Source organism: Pogoniulus pusillus, chromosome 6 (genome assembly GCF_015220805.1).
Source record: "Pogoniulus pusillus isolate bPogPus1 chromosome 6, bPogPus1.pri, whole genome shotgun sequence".
NCBI classification, from domain to species: domain Eukaryota; kingdom Metazoa; phylum Chordata; class Aves; order Piciformes; family Lybiidae; genus Pogoniulus; species Pogoniulus pusillus.
In genome coordinates, this window is record NC_087269.1 from 24,284,719 (window position 1) to 24,304,501 (window position 19,783).

General features: G+C 53.3%; 1 protein-coding gene across 1 annotated transcript in view; it reads right to left on the reverse strand.

The window, feature by feature from the left end:
• MINPP1 (multiple inositol-polyphosphate phosphatase 1) overlaps positions 1-5,848 on the reverse strand; it is a 30,197-nt gene extending 24,349 nt beyond the window's left edge. The window contains exons 1-4 of the mRNA XM_064144993.1: positions 5,155-5,848; positions 4,665-4,853; positions 4,287-4,384; positions 706-839 (exon numbers count right to left, since the gene is read on the reverse strand). Of these exons, the coding sequence (XP_064001063.1) occupies positions 706-839; positions 4,287-4,384; positions 4,665-4,853; positions 5,155-5,761 (1,028 nt within the window). The 5' untranslated portion in view covers positions 5,762-5,848. The remainder of the gene's footprint in view (positions 1-705; positions 840-4,286; positions 4,385-4,664; positions 4,854-5,154) is intronic.
• Positions 5,849-19,783: the final 13,935 nt, after the last annotated feature.

Genomic DNA, 19,783 nt, shown 5'->3' on the forward strand with positions numbered 1-19,783 from the left:
GCAGAGCTGCTCCAGCCCTTCAGTCACCTTCATGGCCTCCTCTGACCTCACTCCAGCAGCTCTGTGTCCTTCCTGTGCTGGAGACAGGATTGGAGGTGAGGTTTGAGCAGAGCAAAGCCAAGGGACAGAATCTCTTCTCTATTGCCCTGCTGCCCATACTCCTCTGGCTGCAACCTAGCACACAGCTGCCTTTGAGCTGCAGGAGGCCACTGCTAGCTCCTTGCGAGCTGCTCAGCACCCAACACTCCTAAGTCTCTTTCCTCAGGACCACTCCCAACCCACTCTGCACCCAGCCTAGGATTATGGGGATGCCTTCAACCCACAGGCTTCTATTTTCACAGATGATTTTTACCAAGAACATTTCAAAACAGAGCTCATTGTTCTAACTCTTCTCAAACTCCACAGGAAGAGAACACTTTCAGCAGGCAGAGCTGCTGGCTGTCCCTTGAAGGTCTGCATGGAGCAGTTAAATTAAAAGATGGAAATACATTAGGTAGACACAAGAGCATCATCAGAGTTATGTATATATACACACACCCACAGTCTTTCCATTAATACTGCTCTATAGAAGTCCTATTCTCTCCGCTAAAATCCTCCTAGCTCAAACTCTGCTCCTGCTGCCCTCTTTGGAAGTACTCAATTTTTAATTACATTAAATCCACCTCAGAAAACTTGCAGCCAAGGCACAGAAGCCTTTTTACTTACCTTCTGCTCTCTTCCACTGCTTTGTCCAGGTGCTGGAAGATATCTTGGAACAGGATGCAGCTGGAGCGACTGTTGATGTCGTAGCCATATCCTCTCTTCCAGTACTGCTTCAGGTCATTCAAGTACTCCAGCACCTGCAGGCAGACCTCACAAGCATTTGTTACTGCACTCAAGTTCAATAAAACCCCCACAGACCTGGAGCACTCATGGCAAGAAATCAACAAGCCTTGACCCCACAACCTAAATGTCAAGGCTCCAGCTGAAGCTACTTCAGAAGAGAGCCAGAATAAGGAGACACCAGGTGCAGCACAAAGTCCATAACCATTCTCATCACCAGGCCTAGAGACAGCAGCAGGCACATGCAAGAGTCACAGCATGGTGAGCCTGGAAGAGACCTTGGCACATGATCCAGCTCACTTCCTCTGCTAAAGCAGAGGCATCCAGAGCAGCTTGCCCAGGAGCACGATGGCATGAGGGGTTTGGAGACAGAGACTCCACAACCTCTCTGGGCAGCCTGCTCTAGGGCTCCAGCACCTTCACATCAAACAACTTTCTCCTCCTGCTCACATGGAACCTCCTGGATGCCACTTTGTGCCCACTTCTCCTGTCCATGGGCACCACTGACAAGAGCCTGTCCCTAGCCTCTTGCCCCCCACAGCTCCTTTATCTCTTGCTGAGCATTGCTCAAATCCCCTCTGGGGCTGCTCTTCTGCAGGCTCTCAGCCTTTGCTGCTCACAGAGCTGCTCCAGGCTCCTCAGCAGCTTTGCAGCCTGCCCTGGACTCTATCCAGCAGTTCTGGGTCTCTCTTGGTCTGCGGAGCCAGGAAGTGCACCCAGAGCTCCAGATGTGGCCTCACCAGGGCAAGAGCAGAGGGGGAAAAGTATCTCACTTGCCCTGCTGGCCACACTCTTGCTGCACCCTGGCACCCCAACGGCCTTCTTGGCCACCAGGGCACATTGCTGTCTGATGGGGAACTTGTTCCCCAACACTCCCAGGTCTCTCTCCATGGAGCTGCTTCCCAGCAACTGTCCGGCTGCAGGAGGTTGTCCCTCCTCAGGGGCAGGATCCTACCCTTGCCCTTGCTCAACTCCATGAGGTTGCCTGTGCCCAGCTCCTGTCCAGGTCTGACTGGATGGCAGCACACCTTGAGGGGTGTCAGGCACTTCTCCCAGTACTGTGTTAGCAGTGAACTGGGGGAGGGCCCACTCTGTTTCTTTATCCAGGTTGTGGAAAACCATGTGCAGCCCTGGTCCCTGGGACACACCATGAGCTCCAGGCCTCCAACTAGACTCTGTACCAATGAGCATAACCCTCTGAGCTCTGTCCTAACAGCCAGTTCTTAATCTACCAAGACCAATCTGCAGATTCAGCAGCCTTCAGTGGATACTCTCCTGCAAAGCCCCCTCCTGATCATACCAAGCTTCAGCCTTAGTAGTACTCTGCAGCTTGGCTACACAGAGTGTCAAAGCCTCCAGCCTGTCAGGAACCTGACTACTTCAGTTGCTCCCTGGGAGGTATCAAACCAGTCAAAGACTTAGCTAATCAGTCACCTCTCAGATGGAAGCCATCCTCCTCCTTCACTGAGTCTATTTCTGCATACACCTCAGGAAGAACTGCACCCTGGATCTGTGCTGGAGGACACAATGCTCTTCTCTGTTCCTCTCCTCACAATTCCTACCATCAAAATTGGGATTTTACTGCAGCTGAGCCAAGACTTTCACGGATGTACACCACCAAAAGCTCACTTCTCAGTGGCAAAATGGACCTGAGAGTTGGCCACTTTGTATGATGCTTCACCTTCTCAACAATAGCTGCTACTATGCCTCTGTGTATTTCACCTTCTCAAGGCCCCCCAGCAAAGCCTCTCCAACCCATCTTCTTACCTCCTCAAGCAATTCCAGACAATGGAGAAGCTGCCCACCTCACTGCTAAGTGATTCTCTCTCGAAAGGCACAGGGCTCAGCAGAAGTCCCCAGCTCTGCACTCTGACCCTGCTCCTCTTTGAAAGGACAGCATTTACTCCTAACTCCAATCTACTAGCACAAAGTCGCCTCCAATCGCCACGGGGTACTTAATGAACATCAAAAGGTACAACAGGTACTCTGTGAAAGAAGAGGAGCCAACCTCTAATTTATCCAGGTTCTATTAGTCTTATTAACAGGTGTGAGGTTTAGAGATCTGACAGTCCCCCAAACCATACAAGAAGCCCCTTAGGACCTAGAACACCTCATGTGATGTACTCTGGAACCAAGGTGTTTGATTGTATGGTTGTCATAATTCCTGTGAGACCTACTCTGAAGTACTGAGCCCAGCTCTGGAGCCCCCAACATAAGTAAGACATGGAATACTTGAGTATCAGGAAGACAATCAGAGGGCTGAAGAACCTCTTCTTTTGGGACAGGCTCAGAGACCTGGGGGCCAGTCAGCCTGCAGAAGGCTCCAGGAAGAACTAAGAGCAGCTTTCCAGTACCTGAAGTGGTCTACAAGAGAGCTGGGGAGAGACTTCTGAAAAAGGCATGAAGTGACAGGATAAAGGGTGATGGCTTCAAACTGGAAGAAGGTGGATTTAGATTGCACATTAGGGAGAAATTCTTCCCCATGAGGCTGGTGAGACATTGGAACAGGTTGCTCAGCAAAGTTGCGGAGGCTTCAACTCTGGCAGTGTTCAAGGCCAGGTTGGATGACGCCTTGAGTGGGCTGGGCTAGTGGGAATTGTCCCTGTCCATGGCAGTGAACTGGAAGGTCTTTAAGGTCCTTTCCAACCCAAACCAGTCTAGGATTCTGTGATTACCATACACCAAACAAAGCTGTCTATAACATTCCAGGGGAATAAAATGCTTATACTATCTGCTTTAGCAGGTTAGTTGGACTGGATGATATCCAAGGTCCCTTCCAAACCTTGTCATGCTGGGATTCTGGGATATGAATTAAGCACAGCAGGAAAAGAATTTCAAGTCAGGATAACCCACAACTGCACCAGCACTCAAGTCTGGATAAAAAAAGATATTTCAGCCTCATGGCTTGATTAATCCAGAGCTCTCTGGAGACCAAAGGAGGGATCCATTAGACTGAAGAACGTGGGGCAAAAAACAGACTGTGCAAAGAGCTCTACCTGGACACTAAGGAATTACAGAATTTCTTGGATTGGCAAAGCCCTTCAAGCTCATTGAGTCCAATCATTAGTTTCACACTGACAAGTCTTTGACTAACCCAAACCCCTCAGCACAACATCTAATCACTATGAATCGCTATGGTTGGAAAGGACTACCAGGAGCATCCAGTCCAACCTTCATCCCAGCAGCCTTCATCACTAGACCACAGCCTCAAGCGCCATGTCCACCCTCCTTTTAAACACCTCCAGGGATGGCAACTCCACCACCTCCCTGGGCAGCCTGTTCCAGTGCCTGACCACCCACTCAGGAAACAACTTCCTCCCAACAGCCAACCTAAACCTCCCCTGACACAACTTGAGGCCATTTCCTCTTGCCCTATCATTAGTAATTTGGGAGAAGAGACCAGCTCCAGCCTCATCACAACCTCTCCAGAGGCTTTTCAAGTATCTCTCCTACTGAGCACATACCTTGGCATCTTCTTCACTGAAGAGTGAACACCACGGGGAGGTAACATTTTTTATAGCCAACTCATAGGAGCAGGTAAGAAAAGCCACTTGAACAAGATCTGCAACAAACAAAAGGTAAAACCCACCAACTTCCTCTCCACTTGCCTCTAAAAATCAAATGCAATCACACTTTAGCAGGTTACCCAGGAAATAAACTGCCAGCTCAAAGGCTGAGCAGCAAAACTCACACTTCTTGCCCATCGAGATTCGTTTACAGCCTGACACATTCCATCAGAGGCTGTCACCGACTGGCATCAGGCTTTAAAATTACCTCCTCTGCAATGCTGCACCTCATGGCAGCTGCTGTCAATCAGGCACCCGCAGCAGACATCTCGTTACCTGCGTTCAGCTCCTCTACCGGCAAGCACAAAGCGCTCGCCACCTTCTCCAAGACCTTCCTCATCTCCGGCCCCTCTTTGAAGGCATCCACTTGGCACATGGCCGCGTCGTTCTCTTCCACCAAGGCTACGAACTTGGCGCAGTGATCGAAAAACCGCATCAATGAATCATTAACTTCGACCTCCACCTCTGAAAAGCAAACGCGGGGCTCAAGGACAGCCCAGGGAAAGCACCGCCGGCCTCTGGGGTACCGGGCCCCGGCCACCGGGACACCCTCCCGTGAACAGTCACCCCAGCCCGGCGGTGTCCCCGGAGGCGCACAGTCCTCCTCAGCCTAAGGAGAGCGAACGCGGGGCCGGGGTCACGACCTTCCTCTGCCCCGCAGCAGTGTGGACTTCGTGGGGCACTCCAAGCCCCTCAACACCACCCTGAAGTAGAACTAAGGGTCCCTCAGTGTGTGCGTTTACGAGGGGAGGGTGCCCGGGCTCACCGTCGCTGCCGAGGCTGAGGGATGGCCCCAGCCCCTTGCGGAAAGCGGCCCCGCTCTGCAGGCAGCGGTGCTTGGAGCTGCTGGCCAGCTCCAACCGGCGGCGGGCGGCGAAGAGGGCAGGGAAGCGGGCGGCCAAACGGCGGGCCAGCAGCTCCATGTCGCGCCGGCCCTGTGGCGCCAGCCGCCCGTCGAGGCTTTCCTCGTACCACATCTGCCAGGCGGCCAGGTCGGCGGCAGCGGGGCAGGCGGCTTCTGCGGAGGAGGAAGAAGAAGAGGAGGACGACGAAGAGGAGGAGGAGGCGGGACGGCGGCGCAGCAGGCGGGAGTGCAGGTCGCCCAGCCGGCGGATCTGGCCGGCCGTGGGGTAGCGGGTGCCGTGGCGGAGCACGGCGCGGAGCTGCAGCGGCGTGCAGGCAGCGGGCAGGCGCGACGAGGCGGCCGAGGGACCCAGCGACAGCGGGTCGCGTATCAGGTGTGGGTTCACCTCCTCGTAGCGAGACTTAGTGCCGAAGTAGCCGCTCAAGCCTGCGCTGGCCAGCGCCAGCAGCAGCGGCGGGAGGAGAAGGAGGGAGCGGCGCAGCGCAGCGCCCGCCCGGCTCGGCGCCATAGCTGCAAGTGCGCGGCTGCCGCAGGAAGAGGCGGAGCGAAGCGACCTGCTCTCGCCGGCCCCTCGCCTCGGGAGCCGCGCCCAGGCCCGGGCTCCGCCGCCCCCAGCGTTCTTTCTCGGGCTCAGATGGGGCTTCTTATGTGCTAGGTTGTGCCCTTAGTCGTACGTTCGTAGAACGGCCTGGGCTAGAAGGGCCTTCAATGCCCATCCAGTCCCAACCCCCTGCCATGGGCAGGGACGGCTCCCACCAGCCCAGCTTGCTCAAGGCCTCATCCAGCCTGGCCTCCAACACTTCCAGAGAGGGGGCAGCCACAGCCTCCCTGTGCCAGTGTCTCGCCAGCCTCACTGAGACAGAAGAGCCTTAAGCCTGTGTCCAAGGCCCAGGTCTCATTGTTTCCACAGAACACACATTTGGAGCCCAAGCTTCAATGTCCTCAGTATTTACCCACAAGCAGCAGCTTGCTGTCCGTGGAGCTGCAGGCCTGAAGGCTGAATTGGCCGCATGTAAGATCAGCGAGAGGTGGAGGCCACTCTTCAGGGGCTGAGGCTCGACCTTGGCTTTGCAAAAGGCTTTTCTTGGCAGTGCAACGATTCTGCACAGCTGTGCAGGCTCTCCTCTGGTGCAAATCGAGCTGCTACTACTACTGCTTGAATGACCTTTACAATGCCAGTCCTGGCAAGCAGCAGCCAAGGATGAACGTGCTGGGATCATTATTGTTCACCTCAGCATACTGTTCTAGGTATGTTTCTTTCACAGCTGGACTGTATGTGCCAGGATCAACCCCATCATTCTCTATAAGTCTTTCAAATGACAATACAAGAACTGGGGGAGGGGGATGGGGTCTGACACCCCTCAGGCTGTGCTGCCATCCAGTCAGACCTACACAGGCTGAGAGCTAGGTGTAGGCAAACCTCATGAAGCTCAATAAGGACAAGTGCAGCATCCTGCTTGTGCTGCTGGAGCGCAGCTCTGTGCAGAAAGACCTTGGGAATGCTGGTGGGCAGCAAGTTCTGCATGGGCCAGCAATGTGCCCTTGTGGACAAGAGAGCCAATGGCATCCTGGGGGGGGGGATCAAGCAAAAGTGTGGCCAGCAGGGCTAGAGAGGTTCTTCTCCTCTGCTCTGCTGAGACCACACCTGGAGTATTGGGTCCAGTTTTGGGCTCCCCAATTGAAGAGGGACAGAGACCTGCTGGAGAGAGTCCAACAGAGAGCCAGAGGATGACTGGGAAACTTGAGCATCTCCCCTGTGAAGAGAGATTGAGAGCCCTGGAGCTGTTTAGTCTGGACAAGAGAAGGCTGAGAGGGCACCTGATCAATATCTATCAATACCTGAGGGGTGGGTGTCAAGTGGAGAGGGCCAAGCTCTTGTCAGTAGTGCAAAGCAATAAGGACCAATGGATATCAACCTGAACACAGAAGGTTTCACCTCCACATGAGGAGAAACTTCTTTACAGTGAGGGAGACAGAGCCCTGGAGCAGGCTGCTCAGGGGGGTTGTGGAGTCTCCTTCTCTGGAGACTTTCCAAACCCACCTGGATGCCTTCCTGCGTGGACTGCCTTGGGTGGTCCTGCTTTGGCAGGGGGGTTGGACTCGATCTCTGGAGGTCCTTTCCAGCCTCTGACATTCTGTGGTTCTGTGGAATGGAAATCTTCCTCTGTTCAGCTTTCTGTTGGTTTTCTCTCCTGCATGTTGGCAATGGAGGACCCGTGGCAATTTGAGGGTCATTATTTCCCTTTGCCCAGCCATCTGGATGGTAACTTGGAGTAAAAGGGCATGTAAGCTGCCATTCTTAAAGCTCAGCACATTCTCCCCTGCAATAGGAAGTGGAGTTGTTTAGCTTCTGGTAAATGTTGGTCAAAGAAAACACCATGAAAACTGTTCCTGCTTTTGTAGGGCTCAGCCCCCAACATGTACCTTCTCCATACCAGCCAATGCATTGGGTAAACAAAGCAAAGAAGTGGCTTTCAAGAGTGCTTTTGGCTCTTCCCCCCCCCAAGCTGTTGAAATCTCCTTAAAAGTTTAAAAGTACTGTCAGCATTGCTGAGAGGGGAACTGTGGGGTGCTGCTGACCACTCACATCCAAGGGCATTGAGGGGTTTTAATCCACTTGCTGCATTCCCAGAATAAAAGAGCCAAGGAGTCGTGTGCAGCTTTGTAAAAGTCAGATGAGAGTGAGCATGAAGCTTGCAGCTGGGGACACTTCCAAGCAGGAGCAGTGTCCAAAGAGCCACCAGCATTGCTTGTAATCCTGACCTCCTGCTGGCATTGCTGGTGACATGGCAGGACAGCATTGTGGTGACCTGTCCAGAAAAGCTTAGAAAGGCTTAGCAAGGCAAAGGATGAAAAGAGGCATCCTGTGGAAAAGCCTGGTGATGCATCTGCTTATACAACAGCTGGGGCAGAAGCTGAGCAACAACATCCCCATTGCTGAGCAGAGAATCACACAATGCCCTGGGCTAGAAGAGACCTCCAAAGCTCATCCAGTCCAAACCACTGCACTCAGCAGGGACATCCTCCACTAGAGCAGGTTGCCCACAGCCCTGTCCAGCCTCCCCTTGGATATCTCCAGGGCTTGGGCCTCAACCACCTCCCTGGGTAACCCGTTGCAGTGTTCCAGCAGCCTCCTGGTTCTTTACTATGGGTTCTTAGGATTGCATTTCTGATTTAAAATATTTAGTACCAGACTTGGTAGAGTTAGATAATGGTTGGACCCAGTGGTCTTAAATGTCTTCTCCAAACAAAACCACTGTATGATTCTACTTCAGAGTGGCTTTATGCACACCGTGACTGCACACCACTGTTCTTGATGGCACATTGTGTCACTGCCTGTATCACCAAGCCCCTACTCCTGTCTTTAGGCTACACTAAAGGATCTGAAAGATGGGTGAACAATTACAGACTCACAGATTCAGCTTCAAAGATTGCATCAGGTTGGAAGGGACCCTCAAAAGGCATCTCATTCAGACCCCTACAATCAGCAGCAACACCTCCAAGTAGAGCAGGCTGCACAGGGACACACCCAGGCTGATCTTCAATGCCTCCAGGGATGGCCTGAAGCACAGCTCTGGGTGGCCCGTGCCAGTCTCTCCCCACCCTCACTAGGCCTCCTGCTGTCCAACCTACATCTGCCCTGCTCCACTTCCAAACCATTGCCCCTCAGCCTATCCACACAGGCCTTTCTGAACAGTCCCTCCCCAGTCTGCCTGCAGGTCCCCTCCACATACTGAAATGCAACTCTAAGGTCTCCCTGCAGCCTTCTCCTCTCCAGACTGAACAGCCAAAATTCTTTCTGCCTGTCTTCATAGGAGAGGTTCTCCAGCTACCTGATTATCTTGATGGCCTTCTCTAGACCCTCTCCATCAGGTCATAGAATCATAGAATGGTCTGGGTTGGAAGGGACCTTCAAAGCTCATCCAGTCCAACCCCACCCCCTCAGTCACCAGGGACATCCTCAACTAGATCAGGCTGCCCAGAGCCCTGTTGAGCCTCACCTTGAATATCTCCACAGATGGGGCCTCAACCACCTCCCTGGGCAACCTGTTGCAGTGTTCCACCACTCTCATAGCAAACAACCTGCTCCTAACATCCAATCTAAACCTGCTCTTCTCTAGTTTGATTCCATGTCTCACTTTGAATTCTCCACAGGAGCTGCCAAATGGCCCAGAGCAGCCCCAAAAGAACACAAATGGTTGCCCAAGCTGAGATCTGTGGGCACTGGGATTGGCAGAACCCTCAGTGACACTCAGAGCTAGGGGGTGGGGGGGTTAAGTGCAGTGCCAGGTTTGGAATATCTGAGATCAAAAAAAAGCAAAAGAAAGATAAGGAAAGTAATTGGAGCTCCACAACTTAGGCTTGGTGTGGGAAGATCCAAGGAGGAGTTAACCACTTGGACTGGCAACATCCCGGTATTATTTTATTTTTGAGGGCATGGAGTCAGTCATCAGCAAGTTTGCAGATGACACCAAGCTGGGGGCAGATGTGACTGAGTTGGAGGGCAGAAGGGCTCTGCAGCGGGACCTTGACCACCTGGACAGATGGGCAGAGTCCAATGGGATGGGGTTCAATAGCTCCAAGTGCAGGGTGTTGCACTTTGGCCACAACAACCCCATGCAGAGATACAGGCTGAGGTCGGAGTGGCTGGAGAGCAGCCAGACAGAGAGGGATCTGGGGGTGCTGATTGATACCTGCCTGAACATGAGCCAGCAGTGTGCCCAGGTGGCCAAGAGAGCCAGTGACATCCTGGCCTGCATCAGGAATGGTGTGGTCAGCAGGAGCAGGGAGGTCATTCTGCCCCTGTACTCTGCACTGGTTAGACCACACCTTGAGGACTGTGTTCAGTTCTGGGCCCCCCAGTTTAGGAGGGACATTGAGATGCTTGAGCATGTCCAGAGAAGGGCGACAAGGCTGGTGAGAGGCCTTGAGCACAGCCCTACGAGGAGAGGCTGAGGGAGCTGGGATTGTTTAGCCTGGAGAAGAGGAGGCTCAGGGCAGACCTTATTGCTGTCTACAACTACCTGAAGGGTGGTTGTGGCCAGGACGAGGTTGCTCTCTTCTCTCAGGTGCACAGCGCCAGAACAAGAGGGCACAGCCTCAGGCTGCGCCAGGGGAGATTTAGGCTCGAGGTGAGGAGAAAGTTCTTCACTGAGAGAGTCATTGGACACTGGAATGGGCTGCCCGGGGAGGTGGTGGAGTTGCTGTCCCTGGGGCAGTTCAAGGCAAGGTTGGACGTGGCACTTGGTGCCATGGTCTAGCCTTGAGCTCTGTGGTAAAGGGTTGGACTTGATGATCTGTGAGGTCTCTTCCAACCCTGATGATACTGTGATACTGTGATACTTCTGTTGAGGGCTCCATATCTGGACACAGCCCTGCAGGTGAGGTCTCACCATAGCAGAGGGGCAGGATCTCCTCTCTCCATTTCTGGTTGCAACCCAGGCTGCTATTGACCTTCTGGGCTGCAACAGCACTAGTCACAAATCAGGCCCTTGAGGGACACCACTACCTTTTGGGTGCAACCCATCCCACCACGATTCAGCAAACAATCTCCTTGGCGGAGACGTGGATTCTCTGCTGCACTTCATTTTAACCGCTAGCATATTGTGCTAGTTTGAAGCTAGCTAAAATGTTTTAGTGAGAAGAGCTAGATTACAGGCCATGAAAGGGAAACAATGGTGATGTCTACTTCACTCACAGGCTTGCTGAGAGGTATAAGAGCAAGAATCCAAACACAGATAAGGGAGTTGTTGCTCTCTGTCTGGGCTTTGAGCTGCATTTTTTTCTCTCTAACCTAACCTGATTAATCCACCTGCTTCCTAACCCCTCTGGCCAACCCTCCATTCTTCCTTGGGCACAAGGCAACGTCTGGGGTAAGGTAGAGGGGTGGGAGAAGGCGGAAGGGTGGTTGGAGGCCCCTCCTGGGGACTCAGGTTTCTGGGAGGGCTGTTGTGTTTCTGTATTACCTTTTACCTTGTATATTTCTGTATATAACTGTATATACTGTAAATATCTGCTTGTATATTGTGCTAGCTGTAAATATAAGCTTCACTCATATTTCCAGAGCTGGCTGAGTCTAGTCTGGGTGATTTAAAAAGTATGGGGGGACAGAGAACACCCAAACCATCACACACATTAAGCAGCTAAACAAACCATGACTGCATGGAGCTGTGCTGGGAAGGGCTCAGGTTGAACATGAAGAAGACAACGTTGTGTGAAATGTGAGGCTAAAACGAGTTGCTGTTGTTAACCGCTGTCATAAAAAGGGGACTGTCTGCTATAAACCAGTGGCAGTTCAATAAGAGCGAGCCAAAAGTGTTTTGATTCTTTGTCTGGTGCAGTTCTTTTAGATATAAATATTTCGTCAGAAAGAATCCCTTGGAGCTTTGTAGTGACACAGAGAGATGGCCTGAATTTGTAAGTAAGCCTTTCAAGGCCAGTGTGGCTCAGTAATGTGGATTTTAGTTTGAAGAGAGGTCCAGAGGGGAACAAATGCAAATGCTCCATCATCATTTTATGTAATCTTCCTTAGTTTATGCTAGGCATATCTAACAAAAAGCCATTGATAGCATGTCATCCTTCATAACAAGCCCAGCGTGAAACTCCCCACAGTGCAGATTCCAGAAAGCCCTCTCTTGTTTTGAAAACCACTGTGGGGGAAGAGGTTCAACAGGGGCAAGGGAGAAACCTGCACCTGGGCAGGAATAACCCCCTGCAGCAGTACACTTGAGGGACTAACCTGCTGGAAAGAAGCTCCAAGAAGGACCAGGGAGTGCTGGTGGACAAAGAAGCTGCCTGTGAGACAGGAGATGGAGAGAGGGGATCCTGCCCCTCTGCTTTGCACCTGCACTGCTGTGTCCAGCTATGGGATGTCCAACACAGGAAAGACATGGACCTGATGGAGAGGGTCCAGAGGAGACCACAAAAATTATCAGGGAATTGGAGAACCTCTCTTGTGAAAGATGCTGAAGGAGCTGGGATTGTTTGGCCTGCATAAGAGAAGGCTCCAGGGAAACCTAATAGGTACTTTTCAGTACCTGAAGGGGCTCTGCCAGGAGGCTGCAGAGAGACTGTTTGCAAAGGACAGGGGCAGGTTGAGGGGCAGTGGTTTGAAATGAGAACAGAGCAGTTTAAATTGGATGTGAGGAACGAATTCTGAACCATGAGGGTGCTGGAACATTGTAACAGGTTGCTCAGGGAAGTGGTTGAGGCGCCAGCCCTGGCGATATTCCAGGGGGAGGCTCAGCAAGGCTGTGATCACCTGCTCTAGTGGGGGATGTCCCTGCTGAGTGCAGAGGGATTTGGACTGGATGAGCTTTGGAGGTCCCTTCCAACCCAGACCATTCTGTGATTCTGTAACTTGGGAGTGCTAGGGGACAATGTGCTAGTTTGAGCCTAGCTGGAATATTTTGGTGAGAATAATTAGGTTACAGGATGTGAAAAGGAAGCAATGGTGATGTGTACTGCACTCATAGGCTTGCTGAGATGGATAAAAACAAGAACACAAACGTAGATAACAGAGTTGCTCTCTGGCTCTGGCTGCCTCTCTTTTCTCCCTAACCTGCTGTTGGTGTCACTAATCCCTCTGCTTCCTAACCCCCCTGGCCAATTCTCCAAACTCACCTTGCACATTAGGCAAAGTCTGGGATGAGGTAGAGGGGTGGAAGGGAGGTGGAAGGGTGGTTGGTAGCCCCTCCTGGGGACTCAGGTTTCTGGGAGGGCTGCTGTATGTCTGTATTCCCTTTGTCTATTTCTGTCTATTGTAAATACCTGCTTGGATATTGTGCTAAGCTGTGAATATAAAGCTCCATTCCTTAACTTCCAGCCACTGAGTCTAGTCTGGGTGATTTTCTTAAGTGTGTAGGGGCAGGGAACACCCATACCATCACAGACAAAAAGCTCACCATGGGCCAGCAATGTGTCCTCGTGGCCAAGGCCAATGTGCTCCTGTGGTGCACTGAGAGTGTGATCAGTTGGTAGAGGGAGATTCTCCTCTCCCTCCACTCTGCCCTAGTGATAGAATCATAAAATAATGGACAACATGTGTTGCTGATAAGCACATGGTGTCCAGAGCAGGCACAGGGGCTAGGTGGAAACCTGGTGCCCTCTCCTGCCATGGCACTGGGCAGAATGGCAGGGGCAAGGCAGAAACCCAGCACTCTCTTCTGCCACTTATCACCTGCATGTGATGCTGAGGGAGGAATGGAAGCACAACCCAAGAAATGTCTTGTGCAAGTGATAAAGAGACAACTGGCTGGCAGCAGTGATGGCTTGGCTGCACTCCCACCCTCACCCTCTGCAGAGTTCTAGATACTGAGGAATAATCATTGCCCCAGTTAGATATCTCACTGGCAGGGCAGAAGGAGCTGAATGCCAAAGGGTCAGGACAGATGGATTTGCCCCCCTCATGTATGAGTGCAGTCCTAGCTTGGTTCTGCAGGGCCACTCTGCAGCTCAGTGTGGGTGATGGTTTGGGTGTTCCCTGCCCTCCCCCCTTATGAAATCACCCAGACTAGACTCAGCTGAGCTGGAAATTAAAGAATGAAGCTTTATATTTACAGCTTAGCACAAGATACAAGCAGGTATTTACAACAGCTACAGAAATACGCAAGTTAAAAAGTAATACAGACACACAACAGCCCTCCCAGAAACCAGAGTCCCCAGGCAGGACAGCTGCAGGGGGACCTGCTTGGAAGCAGATCCAAGGAGAGGGACCTGGGGGTGCTGGGGGACAGAAAATTCCCCATGAGCCAGCAATGTGCCCTGGTGGCCAAGAAGACCAATGGGGTGCTGGGGTGCAGCAAGAGTGTGGCCAGCAGGGCAAGGGAGATCCTCTTCCCCCTCTGCTCTGCCCTGGTGAGCCACATCTGGAGCTCTGGGTGCACTTCCTGGCTCTGCAGACCAAGAGACAAGGAATGGCTGGAAAGTGTCCAGGGCAGGCTGCAAAGCTGCTGAGGAGCTTGGAGCAGCTCTGTGAGCAGCAAAGGCTGAGAGCCCTTGGGCTGAGAGCCTGCAGAAGAGCAGCCCCAGAGGGCAGCTGAGCAATGCTCAGCAAGAGCTAAAGGAGCTGTGGGGGGCAAGAGGCTGTGGCCAGGCTCTTGTCAGTGGTGCCCAGGGCCAGGCCAAGGGGCAGTGGGCACAAAGTGGCAGCCAGGAGGTTCCATGTGAGCAGGAGGAGAAAGTTGTTTGGTGTGAGGGTGCTGGAGGCTTGGAGAAGAGGGCTGAGGAGGAGTAGCTGAGGGAGCTGGGGGTGTGCAGTGTGGAGAAGAGGAGGCTGAGGGCAGAGCTCCTTGCTCTCTACAGCTCCCTGACAAGAGGCTGCAGTGAGCTGGGGGTTGGGCTCTGCTCCCTAGGCTAAGGTGAGAGAAGGAGAGGAAATGGCCTGAAATTGTGCCAGAGCAGGATTAGGTTGGATCTTAGGAACAATTTCTTTGCTTCAAGAGTGTTCAGGGACTGGAAGAGGCTGCTTAGAGAAGTGGTGGAGTCCCCGTGCCTGCAGGTGTTCATGAAAGGTGTGGCCATGGCACTTGGAGCCATGGTTTAGTGGCCATGTGCCAGTGGAGCACCTGGGTGAAATGACTCTTTGTTCACCAGTATGGTTAGATGGTCATAATCCCCCTTTATTTCCATTTTACAGAGACTTATATGCTTTCTTGCAAGAGGCGTGCACAACTAAGACTGGTGCATGTGGAGGGTACAGGGTTACATGCATGGCATGGATAGGGTAATGTACAATAACATTCTACAGGGGTCAGCCCCCAGGCTGGCCAACCCAGCCCTCCTGGGCTGGCTAACTCTGCCCACATGCAGCTGGCACTCCACCCCCCTGCAGCTGCATGTGGGAGGTGCTGCCCAGCGCCTGGTATCTTATGTCCCAAGATGGACTCAAGGACACTTCCCAGCATGAGTTGCTCATGTTTATCATTTCATGTCCTGTTAGCAAAAATCTCTCCACAGCCATGGTGGAGTTGGGCTGGGTGAGCTTGGAGGGCTCTTCCAACCCAAACAATTCTATCATTCCAATGCAACCTACTTCAGCTTCAAAGCTGGAGCAGGCTGCCCAGGGAGGCTGTCTCCTTCTCTGGAGACATTCAATGCCACCTGGATGTGTTCCTGGGTGGCCTGCCCTGGGTGGCCCTGCTGTGGTAGGGGGGTTGGGCTGGGTGGTCTCTGGAGGTCCCTTCCAACTCCTAACATTCTGTGATTCCTGAGGCTTTACTGGCACTTGGCTGTGGCAGCAGCTGAGTCCCGTTGCCTACGGTCTGAAGAAGAGCTCATTCATTAACTGGAATCCTTTCAAAGTGCCAGGGAAGGTCACCCTTGGTGGCCCTGATGAGGCAGCTCCTCATCTTGCAGGGCCTCAGAGCAGGCTACTTTTAGATGAAAGGATTCCTGGGAGGATTTAGAAACCAACAACTCAAAAGAGGTGTGTCTGGAGTGTGGAAGGAGACATCAGGAGTCAGCAAAATTGCTGCAGCTCTCTGCTATCTGTGGAGATGGACACTGCTTGGACCTGCTCCTGGGCTCTAAAGGGAAGAGGAAAAAGAGAAGGGAAAATTCTTCACTTAGAGGCTGCTGAAGGCCTCTCTGGAGCAGGCTGCCCAGAGAGGTTGTGGAGTCTCTTCCTCTGGAAAGCTTCCAACCCCCTCATGCCATTGTGCTCTTGGGCAGGCTCCGGTGGATGCCCTGCTTTAGCAGGGGGTTGAGCTGGATGATCTCCCAAGGTCCCTCCCAACCCAACCCCACCCCACCATGCTGGGCTTGTGCAAGGAAAGAATCTATTCTGAGCTGCTGTCTAATGGTTATTTATATAGGAAGTGTGTGGGAGAGCCCAGAAATAGCTGAGGGTGGCTGTAGAGCCAGGATGACAGAGCTGGTGCTGGAGTCCTTGACTGAAATCAAAGCAGAGGAAACCTTTAAAACATGTGGCCATGGCCACAAGAAAGATTCCAAGGAGGGCCCTCTTACTCTAAGGAGATGATGCTGAGGCTCAGCTGAGAGGCAGCAATATGGCTGGGAGGCCTTGCAGGAGTGCCTGGCTGGGCATGAAGGCAATAGGAGTGGACATGGACACACCAGCATTCCCAAATCAACGCTCAGGACAGTAAAGAGATTGATGCCCAGGTGTTTGGTCTGAGAAGAGGGAGAGCAAAAAGGAGAGATAACATCATGCCAGGCGCCAGCGCCACACAGCAAGGTCTCTGATCCAAGGTCCCAAGGTGGTTGGTGCCAGCCTGGCCTGGCTCAGGTCCCCTGGGTCCTGCCCTTGGGTGCAGTTTGCTGGGCATGTGCCCTGCCTTGCTTGGAAGGCTTCTGAAAAGGGCCTGGGATGTAGGGGGTCTCAGGGATCAGTTCCTGCTCCTGCTCCAGTGACCTTTCTGCACATACCTGCATCCTTCACCCTGGGCTGAGGCAGGGCAGTAGCCCAGGAAAGGCCCCATCCACCTCCACAGGCTGTGCCTGCCTTCCCTTCTCCCCAGATGGCAAAAGCAGCCCAGTAAGGGCTCTGTCTTAGGTGACAGCTGTGGCAGGTCCTCCAGGTGAGGATGAGCTTATCCCAGACTCAGCACTGAGAATTTTGCCTGGAGATGCCTGGATAATGCCCTCAGTTTGGGAAGTGAGGGAGGAGAGAAGCTGATGCCAAAGATCTCCTTTTGGTAACTTGAAGATTTACAACCAAAATTGAAGAGCAGCTGACTCAAAAGGACTGGAAAGTTAAGGAAACCTGTCAAGAGTTGGGGCTGGGCAGGCCACCAGCCCAGTGCCAGAGGCTCTTCATGAAGCTCTCTGCTGCCCAAAGAGGAGAGAAAGGACAGAAGGGAGAGAGACTGATGAGGTGGGGAGGAACTAACCCAGATGGGGTGGGAAGAAGAACAATGCCATGGGAGAAAGACACAGAGACACAAAGCAACAGGGAACCCAAGCCCTGATGGCACTGATGGCACCATTGGCACCACTGCTGCTGGAGGCAGGCACTGGGCAAGTCCCAGCCTGGGCTCAGCAGCAGATGGGAAGCGGCTTCAGGAGCTGGGTTCAGGAGCACAGGGATGGGGATGGAAGGCAGAAGGGACAGAGTCCTCCTGGGACACAGGCTAGGGCAGGAAAAGCTTGACTCTGGGCATCCCTCAGCTTGCTCCTGATGATGCCATCCATGGGCTGCAATCCCTTGGTGGGCAGTGCAGGGTCACCTGTCCTGGCTGCTTCTCCTGCAGGTGCCACCTCTGCCTTGCTTCCCCCCTTGGTGTGCAGCCCAGCCCCTGGCAGTGACTCTGCCCATCAGCTTCTCCCTGCTAGAAGCAGCCCCTGGCTGTGCCAGGCTGCCCTGAGCTGCAGGAAGTGGCTCAGTGAGCAGAGCCTGGTCTGGGAAGTCACAGCCCTGAGCACAACAAGCTCTGCCCTGGCTCTGCCTCCTGTCATGTAACTGCCTGACTGCTGCCAAGCCTGGGAGAAGCCCAAGCCTTCTTGGTGTTTGCAACCTGCACCCATGTGAAAATATGCAGTGCCCATGGCCCCCACTGAAGAGAGAGCAGTCTGCAGCAAAGCACAATTGTCCTACAGGAGGCTCAGGTCTTTCTACAGCTCAGCTCTCCTTCAGAGGAGCTGATGGCAGAGGCTGTGCAGGAAGAAGCTGGGGAGTGGAGTAGTTCCATCAGATCTCACAGGAGTTTTGTCTTGCAGCACTGGGCAGATGTGTCAGCCCTACCGGCAGCATGGCACAAGGGTTGAAGGCTGAATGGGTTTACCCTGCAAGTTGGACTGGTGGTGTGAAGACCACCAAAGAGGACCCATAACATGTCTGGCCTCTTGCTGCTGAGATCAACTGCCTTGAAGTTCCCTTAGCTCAGATCCAATTCTAGGCTTACTTACAGCCAATGATCAATGACTTCCGTGTCATTGGTCATGCCTACCACCTCTGTGCACTGAATGCATCAGAAATCTTTGCTCTTGCCTGGAAATTAACCAGCTGGACACTAATAAATTCCAACCCCCCTTGAGTCAGCCAAGATGTGGGCTTGATCCTGAAAGCAGCTGTGACACCTAGGGGCTTGGTAGCCAGCAAAGTGAGAGGCTATGCTGGGCTTTGGGATAAGAATGAGAATTATGGAAATGGCACCAGGAGAGGTCATCTTGCACTGCTTTGCTTAGGTGAGACCTCACCTGCAGTATTGTGACCAGCTCTGGAGTGCTCAGCACGGCACAGACAGGGACCTGTTGAAGCAGGGCCAGAGGAGGCCACAGCAATGCTGGCAGGGCTGGCAGGGCTCTGCTGTGAGGCCAGGCTGGCAGAGCTGGGCTTGTTCAGCCTGCAGAGGAGAAGGCTCCAGACAGAGCATCTGGAGGCCTTGCAGTGCTTCAAGGGGCCCAGCAGAAAGCTGGGGACAGAGTTTTGAGCAGAGCCTGCTGGGGCAGGACAAGGGGGGATGGTTCGGACTGAAAGAGAGAGACTGATGGTGGAGAGAAGGCAGAGATTTTGGACACTGAGGGTGGGGAGAGTCTGGCCCAGGCTGCCCAGAGAGGTAGGAGCTGCCCCATGGCTGGCACCATTGCAGGTCAGGTTGTGTGGGGCTGTGAGCAACCTGCACATCAAGAGTGGCTGCCAGGAGGATGGAGACTCCCTTTGCACAAGCAGTGCCAGGGACAAGACAAGGGGTGCTGGGGACAAGTTCCTGCTGGGGACATTCCCATTGAGCTCCAGAGGGAAATGTTTCCCCATCAGTGCAGCTGGACCCTGGAATCATCTCCCAAGGGAAGCAGTGGAGTCCCTTACACTGGGCAGCTGGAAGGCACTAGCACCTTGAAAGGACCCAGGCAGCCCTTCCAACCTGGCATTCAGCCACTTGGACACCATGAAGATGACACTGTCCAGAGTTCAGTGGCCTAGAGCAGGTGACAGCCTCATAGCTGTGCACAGCTTCACTCTGGACAAGTCTTTGAGGGTTTCCAGATGAGAAGACTTGAAGCTCTTGAGGCACCACCATGGTTTTAAACCAGGCACATGGTGGAGAGCAGGTTAGGGAGGGAGCATGCTTTTCTGCTTTGCATCTGAGGCCTGCCACCAGCTGGGAGCGCCAAGGGACCTCCAAAGCAGTGAGCACTGGTGGCACACAAGGAGATGCTGGAGAAGCTGGGCTTGCTCATCTGGAGAGAAAGGAGCATCTCCCCCTGCCCAAAGGGGTCCTGGAGATGCTGGGGCCAGCTCGGCTCTGAGGGGAGCAAGCTGCAGCAGGGGAAGCAACAGCCAGCCCCATAGAATCAGTCAGGAACATCCTTTCCTCTTGTAAGTGCTGAAGCCTATCCCTAGGGATGTGCTGACTCACCGGGACACAGACCCCCCCCTGAACTAGTGCAGTGGTGGCATCAGCTCTGCCAGCAGTGGGCTTGGGCCAGGGATCCCCACTCCAGCATAGCTCCAGCCTGTGACCATGGGAGGCAGAGGTGACCATCTCCAGGGCCTGCTGGCAGGGAAGTTCTCCTGGCAGACAAGTGCAGGCATTACTGAGTGGCCACGGCAGGAGGGAGCAGGGACATC